The sequence below is a fragment of the Panonychus citri genome, unplaced genomic scaffold (genome assembly GCF_014898815.1).
Source record: "Panonychus citri isolate SS breed McGregor unplaced genomic scaffold, ASM1489881v1 Contig00138, whole genome shotgun sequence".
NCBI lineage: Eukaryota > Metazoa > Arthropoda > Arachnida > Trombidiformes > Tetranychidae > Panonychus > Panonychus citri.
The window spans coordinates 897,922-917,017 of NW_026515543.1; the positions used below are offsets into that span (position 1 = coordinate 897,922).

The 19,096-nt window shown below is 30.7% G+C and overlaps 4 protein-coding genes across 9 annotated transcripts; 2 read left to right on the forward strand and 2 right to left on the reverse strand.

Annotated features, from left to right (window-relative positions):
* The first annotated feature begins 313 nt into the window (after positions 1-313).
* On the forward strand, positions 314-4,890 carry LOC128393029 (phosphatidylinositol 3-kinase catalytic subunit type 3-like). The gene is made up of 9 exons (XM_053353132.1): positions 314-520; positions 741-932; positions 1,263-1,521; positions 1,632-2,267; positions 2,375-2,502; positions 2,580-2,688; positions 2,775-3,585; positions 3,684-4,144; positions 4,231-4,890. Exons 1-9 carry the CDS (start codon positions 438-440, stop codon positions 4,243-4,245), a joined length of 2,694 nt encoding a protein of 897 aa, XP_053209107.1. The 5' UTR covers positions 314-437; the 3' UTR covers positions 4,246-4,890.
* Positions 4,891-5,127: 237 nt separating this feature from the next.
* Positions 5,128-10,225, reverse strand: LOC128393030 (uncharacterized). Of its 6 annotated transcripts, none has more exons than XM_053353137.1 (6): positions 9,523-9,982; positions 9,279-9,429; positions 8,624-8,829; positions 6,929-6,961; positions 5,984-6,668; positions 5,128-5,823 (listed from the first exon to the last, which is right to left on the reverse strand). In XM_053353137.1, exons 1-5 carry the CDS (start codon positions 9,567-9,569, stop codon positions 6,017-6,019), a joined length of 1,089 nt encoding a protein of 362 aa, XP_053209112.1. In that variant the 5' UTR covers positions 9,570-9,982; the 3' UTR covers positions 5,128-5,823; positions 5,984-6,016. The 6 variants fall into 6 exon arrangements, with proteins under 6 accessions (XP_053209112.1, XP_053209113.1, XP_053209114.1 ...); XM_053353136.1 differs by adding an exon at positions 9,989-10,225 and having other exon boundaries at positions 5,133-6,668; positions 9,523-9,636; XM_053353135.1 differs by adding an exon at positions 9,989-10,225 and having other exon boundaries at positions 5,133-6,668; positions 9,523-9,799.
* A 2,474-nt stretch (positions 10,226-12,699) lies between these two features.
* On the forward strand, positions 12,700-14,657 carry LOC128393431 (uncharacterized). The gene is made up of 4 exons (XM_053353618.1): positions 12,700-13,063; positions 13,118-13,434; positions 13,510-14,058; positions 14,157-14,657. The coding sequence occupies exons 1-4, from the start codon at positions 12,966-12,968 to the stop codon at positions 14,330-14,332; spliced, it is 1,140 nt and encodes a 379-aa protein (XP_053209593.1). The 5' UTR covers positions 12,700-12,965; the 3' UTR covers positions 14,333-14,657.
* Positions 14,658-14,699: 42 nt separating this feature from the next.
* On the reverse strand, positions 14,700-17,748 carry LOC128393429 (eukaryotic peptide chain release factor GTP-binding subunit ERF3A-like). The gene is made up of 2 exons (XM_053353614.1): positions 16,044-17,748; positions 14,700-15,919 (listed from the first exon to the last, which is right to left on the reverse strand). Exons 1-2 carry the CDS (start codon positions 17,592-17,594, stop codon positions 15,749-15,751), a joined length of 1,722 nt encoding a protein of 573 aa, XP_053209589.1. The 5' UTR covers positions 17,595-17,748; the 3' UTR covers positions 14,700-15,748.
* Between the last annotated feature and the right edge of the window lie 1,348 nt (positions 17,749-19,096).

A 19,096-nucleotide genomic window follows, 5' to 3' on the forward strand; every position in this document is an offset into this window, starting at 1 on the left:
AGCTCGTAATTGGTCAAGTGACAAGAAGACACAACCAGTGGACATTAAATAGAAAAGAAAAAAAAAATCAAACTTGAAATCGAAAAAAAAAGTTTCGATTGACCAAAGCAAAGAACGAAAAGTGACCCAAACCCTAGAGAGCAAAATGTTCAAAACAAGAAGGTGAAAAAAAGGTAAATTGATTAAATTAGTTTTCTAAAAATATTCTCAGCTGATTGATAATCACAACAACAGAAGAAGAAGAAGAAGACAAAAAGAGAGAGAGAAAAAAGAAAGAGAAAAGAAAGTGACTTGTGTCAGTTGATTTTCTTCTCTCTCTTTTTCTCTTTCTATTTTCTTTCTCTTGTTCACTTTAATGTCTCTCTCTTACCAAAACAATAACATTCTCCCTCTTTCTCATCCAGTTAATATTTAATTCTTTTAATTGTATCAAAAATATGAATCAAAAAAATTCTAATCATGGTAAATTTAATTACGTTTATTCTTGTGATCTAAATGATGTAAATTTCAAGATCAAAATGTAAGTATAATTGTAACAATTTCTGTTGAAATCTTTTCATCTCTTCATCTTTTTTTTCCTCTGTTTATGTTTTTCTATTTTTGCTTATTCTTTTCTCTTATTTACCTTTACCCAGTAAAGAAGCTAATTTACTTAATTACATTAGGGTTGAAATTTAAATTCTATTCTATTACAAGTTAATCAATTTCCTTTGTTTCTCTTTTTTCTGTTTCTTTTTTAGTGGTACTTTGGAAGGCGATGTTGGTAAACAAGATTATAAGGCTTTAATGATTGATCCAAAGCTACGTTACTCTGGTCTTTACTCTTGCACAAAAAAAGCTGATCTCTTAATTTCTTGTCATATCTACAGCCATGGAAAACAATTATGTCCACCTAAACAAAGCTCTTACAAAAATTTTGTTGACCATTACAAGTGAGTTTTAAATTTGGTTGGCAAGAAACAAAATGGATTCCCTTTGTGTAAAGTGAATTGGATTGCAAGAAAATGGAAAATGTTTACATTTGAGTTGTATGGATATAGAGAGATAATCAACTGGAATTATTATTATTATTCTTCTATTGATTTATCTCTCCATTTGTGGAGAAATTTAAATTTATTTCATTGATTTTTTTCTTCTTCTTCCATGGTGGTGGTTTCCATATGATTCTTTTTGCTCAGTTTCTTTTTCTCTTCCCTCTGGCTAAATCTTTTTTTCTAACTCGTTTCTCTCTTTTCTTTTGCCTTCTCTTTTTGAATCTACAGTTGGAATGAATGGTTAAATTTTCCATTGAAAATAAGTGACCTTCCAAACGATGCAATTCTCGGTATTACTATTTGGGACTCTTATGGACCTGGTAGATCTAAAGTCGTCGGAGGAACTGCTTTCTCAATCTTTGGTAAACATTCAACCTTTCGACAAGGTATCTATGATCTCAAAGTATGGCCTGGAATCGAAGCTACCAAATCAAATGGTACACCAGGTAAATTTGAAAGGAACAGTGCAAGTGCAATGTTAAATAAGGTTGGTAATTCTGAGGAAAATGATTTCTTCATTTGTCTACATGGATTAAATTTTCCAATTTTCAAATTGCTAATTGCTAATCTATTTTTCTGTTTACAATTTTTTTTTAGCTTAAAAAGCGTTACAATAGAGGTCATATGACCAAAGTATCTTGGCTTGATCAGATATCGTTTATGAATATTGAGGCCACAACTCAACGGGATAAAGATGGTGCTAATATGTACTTATCAATTGAATTTCCATCCGTTCAGATTGAGAATACAGTTCAAAATATTGTTTACTTTGAAACATCAGCTGAAGATAGTTGCCAATTAAATTTTGAAACTGATTTAATCATTGTACCCGATCCTGAATTGGTATTAGATAATTTGGTTGAAGATAAACATCATAAATTGTATCGTAGCGATCGAACGGGTTTAACTGACCGAGACAACAAACCAAATGCTCAAGTTCGTAATCAGTTAACTATGATTGTCGCCTATCCACCGACCAAACTTCTTACCTCTGATGAGCAAGATTTACTTTGGAAATATCGATTTTATCTGCAAAATCAGAAAAAAGCTTTAACCAAATTTCTTAAATGTGTCAACTGGGACTCGGAAACTGAGGCCAAACAAGCGATCGCCATGCTTGCTAAATGGGAACCAATGGACATCGAAGATGCTTTAGAACTTTTATCTCCCACATTCCAGGATAAAACCGTTCGTCAATACGCTGTCTCAAGATTACAACAAGCTCCCGATGAGGTGAGAGTTTGACCATAGAAGAAGAAAGAAGCCAAAATTCTAAAAAAAGATACAATTTTCAAATCTCTTTTCTAATCCATTATTAATCCTTCATCTTCCCTTTTTAGGACTTAATCCTTTATCTCCTTCAACTTGTCCAAGCTTTAAAGTATGAAGATTTCGATGATATCGAGTCAAGACTAATCGACCAAAAAGGTCCATTGACTCCGGGATTCTTTGAAACAGAAAAGGAATAGTAAGTATCACATTATCTTTACGTAATCGAACAATTAAATTAATCCAGTTTATCCTTCCCTTTTTCTCCAATTACAGTGTTAATCGTAAGATGAGTGTAACTTCAGAAGTCTCAATTGCTACTCTTGGATGTGATAATCCTGCTTACGATGGAGAGGCTTCTAATCCCTCTGATGAAATGCCATCGGTAGCTTACATTATTTAATTTCTTACCCGATTGTTTAATTTGTTTACTCCAGCTTGTCTAATATAAAACAATTAACTTTCTTTCAGATGGATCTTGCAACGTTCCTAATTGAAAAAGCCGTTTCCGATGATGCTTTGGCCAATTTTTTCTATTGGTACCTTGTGGTTGAATGTGAAGATATCAACAATCAATCAAGTGAATCAGTTAGCTCATCAACGAATAGTCTTTGTAAAGATTCTCGAACAACCCGAATGTATCTAATTGTATTGAAACGATTCGGTGAACGACTTCTCAAAGGAGATCTTAAAATGAGACAGCGATACAATACTTTGGTTAGAATTCAAACTTTTGTCGATAAATTGGTTTGCCTGATGAAACACGTTGCCCGAGAAAAAGGAGATCGAACCAAGAAAATTGAAGTTCTCCGGTCACTTCTCCAAGAAAGTGAATCATTTAAAATTAATTTTAAATCGTTTGATGTATTACCACTTCCTTTAGATCCGAAAGTTAAAGTAACCGGAATAATTCCCGAAACAGCGACACTTTTCAAAAGTGCTCTAATGCCTAGTCAATTGACCTTTATAACCGATCGATCTGGTCCTTACATTGCCATTTTAAAAATTGGCGATGACCTGAGGCAAGATCAACTTATCCTTCATACAATCACACTAATGGATAAACTATTAAGACGTGAAAATCTTGACCTTAAACTATCACCGTATAAAGTACTGGCCACTAGTAGTAAACACGGTTTCGTCCAGTATATTGAATCTTTCTCAGTGGCCGAAGTTATCAAAAACGCTGATATACAAAAATTTTTCCGTGACGCTGCTCCTTGTGAAAATGCTCCCTATGGTATCCAACCCGATGTCATGGATACTTATGTTAAATCTTGTGGTAATTAACTTGATTGTCTCTGCATAATTTTACTTTGTATCGATTTAAATTGTAATATTTACGATCTTGGACATTTTTCATTTACTTTTTCTTGTTAGCTGGATATTGTATTATTACTTACCTTTTAGGTGTTGGTGATCGTCACTTGGACAATTTACTTTTAACCAAGAAAGGTCACCTTTTCCATGTCGACTTTGGTTATATTCTTGGCCGTGATCCTAAACCATTCCCACCTCCAATGAAATTATCCCGTGAAATGGTTGAAGCCATGGGCGGTGTTAATTCAGATCATTATCAAACCTTTAGGAAATTATGTTATACAGCTTTTCTTCATCTTCGTCGGCACGCTAATCTTATACTCAACCTTTTTAACCTAATGATTGACGCAACCATACCTGATATCGCTCTCGAACCTGATAAAACAGTAAAAAAAGTCCAAGATAAATTTCGTTTAGATCTTAACGATGAAGAAGCTGTTCATTATATCCAAGGTTTAATCGATGTCAGTGTAACCGCAGTAATGGCGATTCTTGTTGAACAAATTCACAGATTTGCTCAAGTAAGTCCTCTCGTAACAATATTAACACTTTCAGAACAATTAACTTTTCCTCATTTTCTAATTGTTTTCTTTATTTTCTATTACAGTATTGGAGAAAATGATTCCATCTTTTTACTACTCGATTCAAGTGCCTTTTAGTATATTTTTTTTCCTCACACTCGAAGATTATTTTGTATATTTACATAAGAGAAAGAGAAAGAGAGAGAGGAAAAAAAACCAATTGATTGGGTCACTTTGTCGACAAATTTCAAGGAGTTCAACTGATATAATTTCCATTATCAGTTGATGATTTGGTTTCTCAAATAATCATGTCGATTATTTGACACAAAAAGAACCGTTAAATTAGCGCAGCAAACGCAATGAAAACAAAATCCGAAAAAAAAGAAATGTTAATTTCTTAAATTTTTCCATTTTCTAACAATCATCGATAATTAATCTTTCTTTTTGTAAACACCTCATGGACAATACATCTTATATATATTCACATTTAACACTTCGTACAAAACTAAACACTCAATCAACTCTAATTGTGTGTTTACTGAGTAAATTATCAAATTGTAAATAATATCACAATCAAAAAAAAAAACGCAAGGAGCAACAAAAAAACCGCTAATTTGTATTAGTAAATCAGTCAAATCGTAACTGATTTCACAATTATAACTATTTTTAGTTTCCATTGATTACTATTACCAATTAACTTACAAATCCGAAAATAATAAACCAAATTAAAAACATACAATCAATAATATCTAACAATTTAAATGTTTGCGTAGGGTCAAAGGTAATTATCATAAAGAATGAAAAAATTAACGATGATTAAGTTAACCAATAATTAACTAGCGTGTTTAAATTAGCAAATGCGCTAATTGGATTAACAGTTAAGTAGATTAAATATTTTTAACTGTTGACCCAATTTAGTTAATCACTTAAATTGTCTCGAGTTTATAATCATCGTTAAATCTCAATGTAATTACATGTAAATCTATTTTAAGGTTAATTCACTTTTCTCTCGCAATTTAATTTTAATTGTTGGTAATGAAAATGAGAGATTTTTGTATAACAAGAAAATGAGATTAACATTTAATTTGTAACAATTAGTGAAAATTTTGAGATCTATTTACATACAATATCATGAAAAAAAAAGTGATGGACAAAAAATAGTAAAGGTGGACTTGAGGTGGACAAAAGGGTCAGCAATTTAGTTACAATTAGTTTTGATTAGTTTTGAATACTAATTTAAAGTAATTGTGGTAAAACAAAAAAAAAAGTGTATTTAGATTGTGGCGAAAAAAAGTCGTTAAGTAGTTATCGTTGGTAATCAACTAATTGTTGTAATTAGTTGATTGTGTTGGTTAATTTGATTTACAAATGTTGTAAAAAAAAGTTTCATGAAAAAAAACATTATTATGATGAGATGTCAACGGTAACACACATGAGACGAAAAAAATTATTTGCGAAAAAAAATTGTTGATTGTTGTTGGCAATTGGTCGAGAATTAAAGTTGATTATCATTAATGAACTTCTTTGGATGATTTTGTTGATTTCATGGTAATGATAATAATCGATTATGATAGAAAACTTTATAATCAATTAAAGTTTTCAACATCGTCGTCATTGATATTAGATTGGGACCAATGATGATATTGAACTTTTTCTATCTCGAAGGTAAGAGTGTTGATCTAAAATGTATCAGTAGTGGGGAATTGTGGTTGATGGTGACGACGGTGGTGAGGAGGGAGAGGTGGAGAAAAAAAAATAAGCAAAAAATTGGTGATCATCAAAGTGAGAGAAGAGAGAGAGAGATGATGATTATTATTATAATGGCTGGAAGATTAATACTTGATTCCAATGTAGAAGTGATTAGTGAATTGGTTACTTCTTCTTGATCATCATACCACCTTCAGGTAACATTGGATAATTTTCAGCTGAAAGTTCAGAGGGTTCATTGTTTAGATATTCAGGTGAACCTACACCAGAATTAGCTGCACCTAATTCACTTTGTAATTTGGCTAAAAGTTCATCGGGTGAGAAATTGTCAGGAAATTTAAATGATTCCTCAGTTTTATGTGATCTAAATTTCTTAGGTAATTCAATGGTTTCTTCAGCGAGACTTGAAGCAGCACCTTTGTAGTGTTCAAGATGATCAAATTTAACTGGTTCCTCTGAGTATAATCGTTCAGGAAGTTTATCACCATCTTCAAGGTGATGATATGGTTTCTCCATGGGTAATTTGTAATCATTTTCATGGTAAGATTTTTCAGACATTTTAATTGGTTCCTCTGAATAGGTTGGCTTCTCTAAGAATTTAAGATTGTGACTTGATTCAGCGTAAATTTTTTCCAAATGTTTAGGATGATGAGGTTTCTCTGAGATTTTGTATGAAACCTCGGAAGATGCGATTGCATGATGATCAGGGGTTTTCCATGAGTCATCTGACCATGATTTTGGTGCTGGAACTGGAACTGGAACAGCAACGTATTTGGTCACATGATGAGGAACTGGAACAGGAACTGGTATCTTCTCCCTGTTAATGGTCAAAAACAACAAAACAAAACAACAATTTAGATCAGTAGGAATATTAAGAAAAAAAATAGAAGACAAAACAAGGATGATAAAATCTAAATTGCTATTTGCAAACGTTAATGAAGTATCAACACAATTAACTATTAGCCATTTAAAAATAAACTTTTAAGGTTAGTGTTTGTTGTAATATCTTAATTTAAGATGCAACAATTAAGCAAGAAAATCGAACCATGAAAAAAAAAACATCAAAGGTAAACTTACTTGTGAACGATATGTTTCACCTTGGTTATGACTCTGTAAATGGATAAGAACAATTAAGAAATAAAAATACATGAATTAGGTTAATTGTGAACAATATTATGAATAATTCATTGAAATGGACATGAAAACAATTAGTTTTTTAGCATGGTTAATTAGAGAGGAATACATCATCATTTCTTTGATTAACTTTTTTCCTCTTTTTGTTTGACATAAAGAGCAATTTCTGTTCAGAAACTTAATTGGAAACCATCAACTGATATTATCAATTTAAATCTATTACTTGAGTTAATTTGATTGTTTCAATTGAAGCGAAAGTTTTACCACAATAAATGTCTTAATCAAGTATAATTATCGTGGTGATTAAGAGGATCTTTAAGATTAAGAGAAAGGGATTTGTTGAGGTTCCCTCAACTTTAGGGCAATTGGACAGTAACTATAATTGAAATTCATGAAATTAAAATTATCAGGTAATTTGATTCAGTATTTAGATGATGATGATTAAATCAGGTAATGATCTTTTTCCTGATTTAGCCCTAAAGGACTTAACTTTCACTTGTTGTTGTTTTGAATAGTATTTTTTTTTTTCATTAAAAAATAGATTCTGATCCTCAATCAGCTGAATCCTTGATTATTGTAATGATAATAATCAAAAATAGCCAACTAAATGTTACGGTAATGATTATGATTGTGATTGTTGATCATAAACAAGTCTCACTTTCAATTGCCTGTGGCTATTAAGGATGTTACACCTTTTTCTTTTAACTAACTGTAAATTTTACATAAACAGGTAATCATTTAATTAACTTATTTTGTTTTCTTGCTTGTTGATTTTCAAATTCATTGACCTCATCAGGTAAGTAAATAAAGATTTTAATCTTAATCTGATGACAGATTAAGATGATTACTGGTTTGTATTTTTTTAGGGCTCAAGATTAATGTAGATATGTCATTTTCATGATGGTGATTTGATTATAATACATTGATTGTCGTAAAGTAAATTCTAATGATTTAAATAATAATAAGTTTATATAACTGAACTGACACAGAAAACATGAAACTGGATTAACAGTATTTGATTAATTGTTTGGACAGGCTAATCAAAGGGTAACTACAGGAAGAAATGATGATGATGTAAGAAATTCATTGGATCATATTTCTAAATAAATCATTTTGTTATCATAATCATAATTTGGAAGTAAATCAAGAAAAAGAGAGAAGAATGAAAAATGAAAGATTAACGATTAAAATGAATTTAAAATCAGATAGAAACTCGTTATTGGATAAATTGAAATGAATTGATCAGCAATATCATGTTTCCAAATGAGTAGTAGTACAAATTAACCTTCACTAATTGGCTACTTAACGGTAAATGGAAGTTGTAAAAAGAAAAGAAAAGATTAATTAGCACAATTAGAGAGAGAGAGAGAGAGAGAGAGAGAGAGAAAGGAAAACAAGATCAATCAAAAGAGAGAGAGAGAGAATAACAAGTTTATGTTGGAATAGAAAATAAAGGGAAGATTATGAAGAACGATGAAGTTTGGGAGGTGAGAGAATTTGATTCAGGTAGAATATTGAATGGAAGATGATTTATCAATCATGATTGATGGAATATCAATTATCCAAATGGAAAGGAATAAGAATGAGAGAGAGAGAGAGAGGAAGCACACACACGCGGGAAAAGATAAAAATACTCACGGTAACGGGACGGGCAACGGGAATGGAGCTACAAAGATGTAACGTTTCTTGTTAAGTAAAAGTAGAGCGGCGAGTTTTTTGGCCATTAAAATTCTTCGACGACCAGCATCACTTCCGGGTGACATGGCGAGAACAAGAATGACCAAAAGTCCAAAGGAACACAAAGTAGCACGTCTCATGTTGATGATAGAATAAAAAATAAAATCCTTTTGTATGGAAAAAGAAGAGAAAAAAATGGAGGGTAACTGTTGAAAAGAATCAAAAAGTCACAAGTTTAAAAGAATAGAATTTATAACGATCAACTTTCGCTCTTCTTTTATGAAAATGAAATATTCTTTTTCTCTTTTCAAAAAACACACTGAATGTTTTCTTCTAATCTTTGAATGAATTGAAAATTTAGAAGAACGTTGAGTTTATATATGAGATTAAAAAGATGCTGGAGAGAGCGAAACAGAGGGAGAGAAAGAGAGAGAGATGAAGATAAATGAAATTATAATAGAGTAAAGAAAGTGAAAAGGAGGAGGAGGAGGGTAAGGGAGAGGGAGAGATAAAAAACAAAATGAAGGAGAAAGTGATGAGGATAAAGATGAAGAACCACAAAATGATGCGGTAATGTTAATTTTAGCAATCGTTTTTTATATACATTTTACCTTACCTGTTGATGATACACACTGAGAGAGAGAGAGAGAGAGAGAGAGAGAGAGAGAGAGAGAGAGAGAGAGTCTAATAAACTGACCTGTCCACAATTAAAGATGATGTTGTGTTGGTGATGATGATGAAATTGTTGTTGCTGCCCGACGGTTAATCTGGAAGGAGAAAAACGAAAAAAAAAACGTTAACAAGAAGATGAACCTTTTAGTTAATCATTTTCTTATTTTATATACAAATTAAATTCTTACCTTTTTTTATTGGATAAAATGGATATTTCTCTTTTTCTCTTTCTCATCTCTCTTTCTTATCAGAAAAAGAATCGTTTGGAACTTTTTTTCTCTTCTCTTTTTGTTGTTGCATAACTGGTGCACATTTCAAATATATTAGCATCAAGATGGAGATATGAAGATGATAATGGAGATAAATATTTATATTGGAAGATCAAGTAAAAGAAAGGAAAAGAGAAAGAGAAAGAGAAAATAAAAACAAAATGGAAGGTAATGGTTCGGGTTAATTGGTTTCCATCTTTAAGGCAAACGGAAAAAGGAAGATGACTAAAGATGATATCATTTTTTTATGGAGGAGGAACAACTTAGAATAGAGTAAAGAGAAAACAAAAAGAACAGAAAAAAAGAAGAAGCTTCAAGATTAATTATATAATTAATCTGATTGTCTGATTAACTTAATCACCTCTCTGAATATAAAACAACAAACCTATAAAAGTGTAATCCATTTATGATCACATTTGTTTGGACACAAGAAAAACAAAAACTAATCAACTGATCAATTTAAAAGATAAACGAATTAAAATAGATTAAGAGTCAATTTGATTAAATAACAGATAATTGAACCTTGGCCAATTCAATGTTATTAACTAATTAAATTAGTGGTCATTGATTCACATTAAATTGTCATCAACACAATTAACAAAATCTAATGTTGACCATCAAAAATGATCCGAACTTCAATTTCTCCCCCTGGTGTTGCGATTAAGAGACTTGATTTTTTTTTTTTTGTTGTTCTAATTGACAATTAAATGTTCAAGTTAATTGTTACTTTTTTTCGTAGACTAATTGTAACTTTGTCGCTCTCTCACTTTCGGCTGATTAGCTTGAGGGTTTAATTGATTGATTATAAAAATAAATTGATCGTTTTCCTTAAGGTTAGGAAATTAAATTTAGATGATTTTGTTGATCTGATATTTTAATTGTAGAAATTAAAACAAAACAAAACAATCACAATTAAATTGGAATGATTTTTTTTTTTTCCTAATTCTTGTTAATTGTTGTTACTGTTGTTGGTCAATGATTTAAGGCCTAACTAATTTGATTAAATCATTAAATATATGAATCGTTATAAACTCAGCGGGAATTAATTTAGTTGTTAAGTTTAATCATTTCAATGGACAAGTTGTAACAATTTATATATTCATATATACAATTTAAATTTCCGTATGATAATTAAGGATTAGGATTTTGGTTACGATTAATAATTAATTGTAATCAATAGGAGGTAAATAGGAAGATGATTTGATTATCAGGAAGAGTTAAAAGTTTACTAATTGTTATAACAATTAAAAGGGTTAATTTTGGTTTATTTCTGTTTATAACTAATCCAATTATTGATTAGTGAATATCAATTTAAACAATTAACTCTAATTAACTGCTTATGAATCGGTTTCCATTTTTGTGATTTAATTATGAACCATTTCTGATTTTGATTGTTAATTGAGTATTTTAAATTCAATTGTTAATTGTTTTGGAAAATTTAATAAAATTGATTCTTTAAAAAATTATAATTATCACTCTAATTGCTACTCTTGTCCCTTTAATTGTTAATATTTGATTAACAATTTGTTTGGTTAAACTTTTCAATGTTAATACAACTCTCTAAGATTGATTGTTATTAACAATTAAATTTGATTGAAAGGATTAACAGATTGTTGTTGATAAATGATAATTAATGAGAGAGTGAAAAAATGTTGATTACAATCAATCAAATGATTGTAATTTATTATTTTGTAACAATTAACTCATTGGTGTTTAAGTGTGACTTTGATTGACTGATTGAAATAACGAGAAGACAATTAACTAATTAAAAAGGAAAAACAAATCAAACCAAATAATTAAAAGAAATTAACTTTTCTCTAATCAATTAACATAATTAACCAAGACAAAAACTGTTAAATTGTTTCTTTTAATCACAATTTAAATTTAATTGTGAAACTTTCATCTTTCTAATAATACAAATAACTGTCATTTAAATTGTTGTTGTTGTTGTTGATTTAAAGCCTCAAGTAATTAAGATGATGTTGATAATGATAATGATGTCGATACATTTGATTATTTTAATCATGATGATTACAACATTTCAATAATCAACAACAACTATTAATACATAATCAGTTAATTGTAATTAACGTGAAAACGGAATCATCAATGAATGAAAACTAACAAAAACTTTTGATTCCAATTGAATATAAAAATAATATCATATTTTTAATAATCTAATATTGATTAAGAAACGTTAATCAGTTAATCATGATTAATAATCAATAATAATATGTATCAATTTAAATCAATGTAACTATTAATAAAATTAACTTTTCACCATTTAATTAATGGCTTATTGGTGATCAACTAATTAGTGTATTAAACAAGTGAAAGTCAATCTTAATTATTATTTAATCCGATTGATAATTAGCTGAAATTACAACATTTAAATTGTTACAAAAATTGAGGAATCAAAGTGAATTAGTTAATTGTTAATTATGATAATCTTTTCAATTTTGTTTTCTTCTGAAAAAATTTTCTTTTCCAATCAATCCAATAATTACCATCATTACTTAAATTGTTGCTATTTAATTTAGTTTGTTTTCTCATCATTCTAATTATAATTAACGCAATTTATATTTAGGTATAGAACGAGTTTACAACAATTGATTAATTGTGAGTGAATTTTATTTTAATTTTGGTGATTTAATTGTGACTTTTTATATTAATAAACTAAAAAAAAAATTTTCTTCTAATTTTCTGGTTAACTATGTTTCACTCATTATCTTTTTCTTGATTGTTGATTAATTAATTAAATTAACTTGTTGTTACATGTTAATTATTGAGGATGATTTGAAATTAAGATTATCTCTCTTTTCATAGTTAACAATTAATTTGATCACGATCGTGATTAACATTTTATTGTAAAGTTTTAATCAACTTAATATATTTACCATAAAGAACATGAAAGAAAGTTAATTGTTAACAATTTAACGATAGTTGATTAACCTTAAATATGGTTACAATTTTCCTGGTAAGGTTAAGGTAAAACTTAATTAATTGTGGTTTATAAATATAGACTAATTAAGAGAAAGTTAATTTACTAATTAGGTTGTCATTTAATTTGAATGGAGAAACAAATTTGTCCATAATTACATATATGAAAGTTAATTGTAACAATTGGAAAGAAAGGAAAGTGATTTAAGTAACAATTTAAACAATTTCGTTTTTCTAATAATTTTCTAGTTGATTAATTGCTTTTTACCCATCGACAATTAGTAAATTATCATGGTAATTAGGCTCGGAATTCAGTATTTAAGGCTTGGTGTCTTCTATTGAGATGATTATTGATCTTATTGTTGATTAGTTGATTAGTTGATTGTTTTAGTTTTTTCTTCTGGTTTATTGTGAACAATAAGATGAATACAACACCAGAACTTTATGATAAATCAAATAAGTTGCAGAAAAAAGATTCTGAGTTTATCATTCGAAGATTACAAAAAGATCATGAGAACAAGTAAGTTAATTGGAATATCATTGAAATAATTGAATTAATCTGATTTGTGAACAGAATTCCAGAGTTAATTGTTGATCTCGGTTGTGGAACTGGAAATATAACAGAACGAGTATGGTGCAGTTTTCCTGAAACTCGAACTGTTGGAGTTGATTGTAGTAGAAAGATGATCGATTATGCTATCGATCGTTATTCCACCTACAATTTGGACTTTTATGTGGCCGATATTTGTTCCGATTGGAAAATTCTATCCGAGAATATGGAAGTAGAAAAAGGTTCCGTCGATGCGGTTCTGTCTTCGTATTGTCTTCATTGGATATCGGATGCGGATATGGAAAAGGTGATGAAAAACATTAACGAAATGCTGAAACCAGGTAAGAATAAATTTCTTAAATTTTTCGAATTGTGATCTTAGTCATCTCACTCCTCTCTCTCTCTCTCTCGCTAAGGTGGGAGATGTTATTTTGCTGTATTCTCTTGGAGTTGGTTGTTACCTTTCCAGGAACAGATAATCTACCAGAAACCATGGGACAGTTACTTTCGTAAACTTGATCTGATTAAAAACGGAAAAGAGGAAACAAAATCTGATCGAAAAAGTGAACCGAGGAAAATATCTTCACCGTCGATTCGTTCATCCAATAGGCCAGGAGAATCTGATTTCTCACCATTATCTGAATCGATTGAATCTCCCGATGAACAATCAACCTCTCAACTTTATTCCGAATCACCAGCAACTCCATCATTACCTGTCCACGAATTAAAGACCAATGAAAAGGTTTTAACTCGAAAAATCTCGATAACCAAAATAACCGAAGAAAAAGTCGAACCTAAAATTGTTCGGCGAAAATCATCAGCTCCATTTCCAGTCTATGAAATTCCCCCTGAAAAGGTAAGAATTGAAAAGTGGAATAAATTCTGTGAAGATGCTGATCTAAAATCGATCGAGATAAAAGTTCATGATACAACATTCACATATCAGGATATCGAAGGATTTAAAGGTAATCACATAATAAGAAGAACGAAACATCTCAACAAATGATTAATTTTCTTTTGTCCAACATTTCCTATCGAATCAAATTGGAACACAATTAACCAGGAGAACTACAATCTTTGTGTCACTATTTATATTACCTACCAAAAGAATTACATTCAGATTTTCTCGCCGATTATTACGCTCACATGGATCGTTGTTTCATCTCTCGACAAGACACTTTACCCGCGATTCGAGTTCAGTACCAATTTCTAACCGTCGTGGCCGAGAAAAGTCACTAATTAACATTTGGAGAGGCGAAAATATATCAAGCAAGAAAAAAGAACAAAAAAAAAGTAAGATTAAGAAAAGATCAGCTGATAAGATTATCTTCAATCTCTTACACATTCAACAATCCGAGTAAATGTTTATCTTATATTAATCATTTTCATTCATTAATTGTCTCATAGTAACAATTAATCTCTTAGTTTATCCTGGTTTTGTTCATTTACTATTATTTTTGTTGTTAAAAATATGATAGATTAACAGAACTGATAATATATTTATCGTTGATTAATCAATAATATCAAACGTAATTGTGAAATAATAAAAACACAATTTTGAGTCCATTTGTTTTTTCGTGATAATTTTTCAATCAAATCATTGTGATTCTTGATTTTGGTCTTGTTTTAATTGTGTTTAAACACAACAACAATAACAATAGTAATTATCATTATCATTATCATCACACTAATATGATACAATTAGTTAATTAGAAACATAGGGAAAGAAGATTAAAGAGCAAAAAAGAGAGAGAGAGAACATAAATATTACAAAGGTCATTGATTAATAATCAGAACAATTATAAGTAAACTGATTTAGTAATTGTTTTGTATCATGACCTTTGTGGTTGATTGTTTTGTAATCCAAAATTGGTTGATTTGATTCTTATGGGAAGAGGGGGTTTTGTTATATTAATAGCAAATTGTGTTAGCAAATTGTTGATTGGGATAAGAGGAGTAAAAGAGTTTGTTTACCGTTAGTTAATTTTTCAAAGATTAATATAAAATTTTAGAGAGAGATAGTGAGAGAGAAAGAAGAGAGAGGAGCATTGAGAGTTTACATACATATATGTGTCATATATAAGTTCATTATCATCATCATCCATCATCATCATTATCATTAAATATATTATATGATTTTCCATAAGTAATTTTTATATACGATTCCAAGGACAATCGTGTGGAACAATTAATAAATTGTTGATTGGCTTTTGAAATCATCTCTTTTAGAAAGTCAGTTATTCAGTTCTCTTGTTGCCTTGTGGTGGTTTTTCTGGTTCATTTCCCTGTTTTTGATCAAACTTTTTCCGTTTTGTTTTTGTTTCCTCCATCGTCCATGTAAGATTTTTAAATGGAATAAAAAAAAATGATCTCCAGGTAATGATGATGATGAAGAAGATGTGAATCTTTTCCGAACAAATTTAGATGATTTAGAAAAGAAAAATATCGAGAGAAAGAAAGAAGAGAAGATAGAATAGAATCAAAGAAAGAGAAGAAAAAAAAAGGTTAACAGAAAATTGGTATTGGCTTTAAAGGTGAATTCAGTAGTTAGATTGGTTCTTTGTTGATTTTGTTTACTTTCGAAAGACAAGGTCAATCAATCATTTCGATTATTGTTAATTTCCAATTTTAGAGACGAACTTGGTCTTTTCTTAATTATTCCACAACTCGTAAAATTTTACCAATGGCGATTGTTTTTCCTTCATCACGTAAAGTAAATCGACCCATATGTTGAAATTGAATAAAAGGTTCCATACAAATCATTCCTCCGGTACATTCAAGTCTCATGATAGCGATTTGATCTTGTTTTACAAATCTTGGTCTTATCTGGAAGGAAGAGAGAAAAAAATAATAATAATAAACATTTAGATTAAAATAATTGACAGGAAAATAAAACAGGAAAATGAAAACAATCGGATAATTATATTGTTTTTCTCTACTTATTACTTACTTTACTCTTTTCTCCAGTCTTCTTATCTACTAAACATATAATTGCTTTGACGGAAATCTCTTCAACAGCGGTGTGAATATGAAGAACCGCTGAATATCCTGGACAGATGATTGATTTGTGCTCTAGAATGACAACCTGAGCGTCAAACATTTTACCAACATTACAGGGAGAAACAGGGTCACAGATTACAAAACCAGGAGAAACTTCTTCTTCCTCTACACCTTTAAGTTTAATTTTTACATTTTCACCTGAATAAACTTGATTAACTTCTTCTTCGTCGCACCATAATTGAAGTATTTCAACTGTTTTACGATTTGGCATAAATAGTAAATGACTTCCTTTCCTAGCAGAACCTTGTTCAACTTTACCGAAAACAACGGTTCCCATGTCTCTATATTTATCGACAACAGGTAAACGGAAAGGTCCATCAACTCGTCTATCCATATCGGGTAAACTGTCAATAAAATCTAAGAAAGCGGGACCACGATACCAGGAACAAATACTTTCCGGTGGTACCTCACGAAGAAATATACCAGTTAAACCAGAACAGGGCATAAAGTGTAATTCAGTTTTAGGATTAAAACCACAACGTTTTAGATATGGAAGAAGTTTATCTCGGCATTCATTGAATCTTTCCTCACTCCAACAAACGGTTGGATCGTCCATCTTATTAATCAAAACAATCATAAATTTAACACCAGCGGTTTTGGCAAGCATTGCATGTTCTCGGGTTTGTCCACCTCGCTCAAATCCAGTCTCAAATTCACCTTTACGAGCTGATATAACAAGAACAGCTAAATCAGCTTGAGAGGTACCACAAATCATGTTAGGCACAAACCCTCTGTGCCCTGGAGCATCAAGAAGGGTAAAGTGTTTGTGTTCAGTTGAAAAGAAGGCTCTTCCCACTTCAACAGTTTTACCCTTATCTCGTTCCTCTTGGTTGGTATCTAAAGCCCAAGAAAGATACCATGATTCTCGATTTTTCTCTTTTGCTTCTCTCTCATATTTTTCCAGTGTTCGTTTATCAACCATTCCAGTTAAATGTAACAATTGTCCACCAATGGTACTTTTACCGGCATCAACATGACCAATAAAAACAACATTAATATGTTGCTTTTTAGATGATTTATCACTAGAGACGGAAATTTTTTTCTTTCCACCTTTTCTCTTTTTTTTCGCTAATTCGGCAGCAGCCATTTCATCCATTTGATCTTCCTTTCCTTCGCCATCTTTATCTTCAACTAGACCGCTTTCATCTTCATCATCCATGTCAATTTCTTCATCCATATCATCGTCACCTTCTTCGATTTCAACCTCATCACCAGCTGCCACTTCTTCCCAATCGTCTACAGGTTCACTAGATTCACCACCACCAATACCACTTGAAGATTGTTCATTATTGTCATCTTTTCCACTTGATGGATTAGGTAAATTACTTGGAATTGTAAAATTAAAATTTGAAGGCACAAAAACGGGAGCATTTATGTTCAATTGGGTTGCTAAACCAGAAGACAAACCGTCAACGTCACCTCCTTTCTTTTCATCTGACATGGCTTAAATCTTCGCAATTATTATTAACAAGGTTGATACAGAGATTCCACAAGACAATTTACTTCTGATACTCAGAAAAATTAAAGTATTTACACCCAACAAAAAGTTAATTCAACACCAATTTAAAATAAAAAAATTAACCAGTTGAAAAAAAACGTGTGCTATGAACAACTTGTTATGAATAGAAAATAAGAAAATCAAAAATTCTCCAGGTGGATTTTCTATTCTATTCCACTAGATGGCGCTGATAATCGAATAAAGGTGGTGCTATCTAGCGAGTAATTTAATCACTTTAATCGAATCTCTAATCGAATCCAAAATTAACTCAAAAAATTTTCAAGGAATAATAATTAACTAATTAATTTAAACAAATTGGTTTTATTTTTCTCTCCTCATATTGTTCTTGAAACAAGTTTAATGGAAGCTAAGCGGAAAGAGATAAAAAAACGCCGTGAAGTAAAGTCAACAAAGGGAGTAAAGAAAAAACCAAATCTAATTGTGAATAAAAGTCGAACCAATTGGTTACTTTCTCATATTGGTTCGGCTTCATCGACTCTTCCAATTCAGTATAAAATTCCGATAATATTTTTCAGTGGTTATGTTGTCACCCTGATGATGGCAATTTCCTTGATTGGAATACTTTTAAACGAAATGTTATCAACATTTGAAGATGAAATACTGAGACGAGGAATTGGAAGAGGATTCGCCGACCTGTCAAGATTGAATACAACCACCTTATCGTCATTAAGAAGTTTGGAATCAGTGACTGTTGAACAAGGATACACTTTACCAAATCAAACTAAAATAGCTTCATTCAATCATGTAATTGATTCACTAACGAACCAGTTGGCCAACCAATCCACAGAATATACACAATTATCTCTTAATCATTCTCGAACTCGTCAACGTATTGACTCTGTTAATCAAACTATTCCTATTGCTTTGTTTCAACTCAATCGTTTGATAAGTAGAATAGAAATTTATCAAGTTCAATACAATGAAGTTGCTAATATATTTTCCAACTCACAGAATATTTTCACCTACGGTGATAACATTTTCAATCCCATTGGCTCGTATTATTTTCAGGCCACTAATCTGACGATGGTTGTTTCAAATGGTTGGCAATTGTTAAACTTTAGTCAAGATACTTTCATCCGGTTACTATACAATACTGAGTTTACCGCGGTGGTTTTTCACCCACTCAAATTATGAATTATGTTTACTTTACAAATCAAGAGTTGCGGTCAGACAGATCAATTCAAATTGCGAGAGACTTGGTAACAACCGACACAGCCCTCGGGTATTTACTTCGTGTCAGACCAACTCCACTTTCTAATTATCGACCTGCGAGTTATTCGTGCAGAGTGTGGCGAAAAGGTTGAATTACGATCAACGTTAACGACCAATTGAAATTAAAACCACAACTTTCAGTATTCATCTTGATTGAGTCTTAATTGTTTAATTTAAATTATACAGGTGTCACTGGTTGATTAGTTGATTTT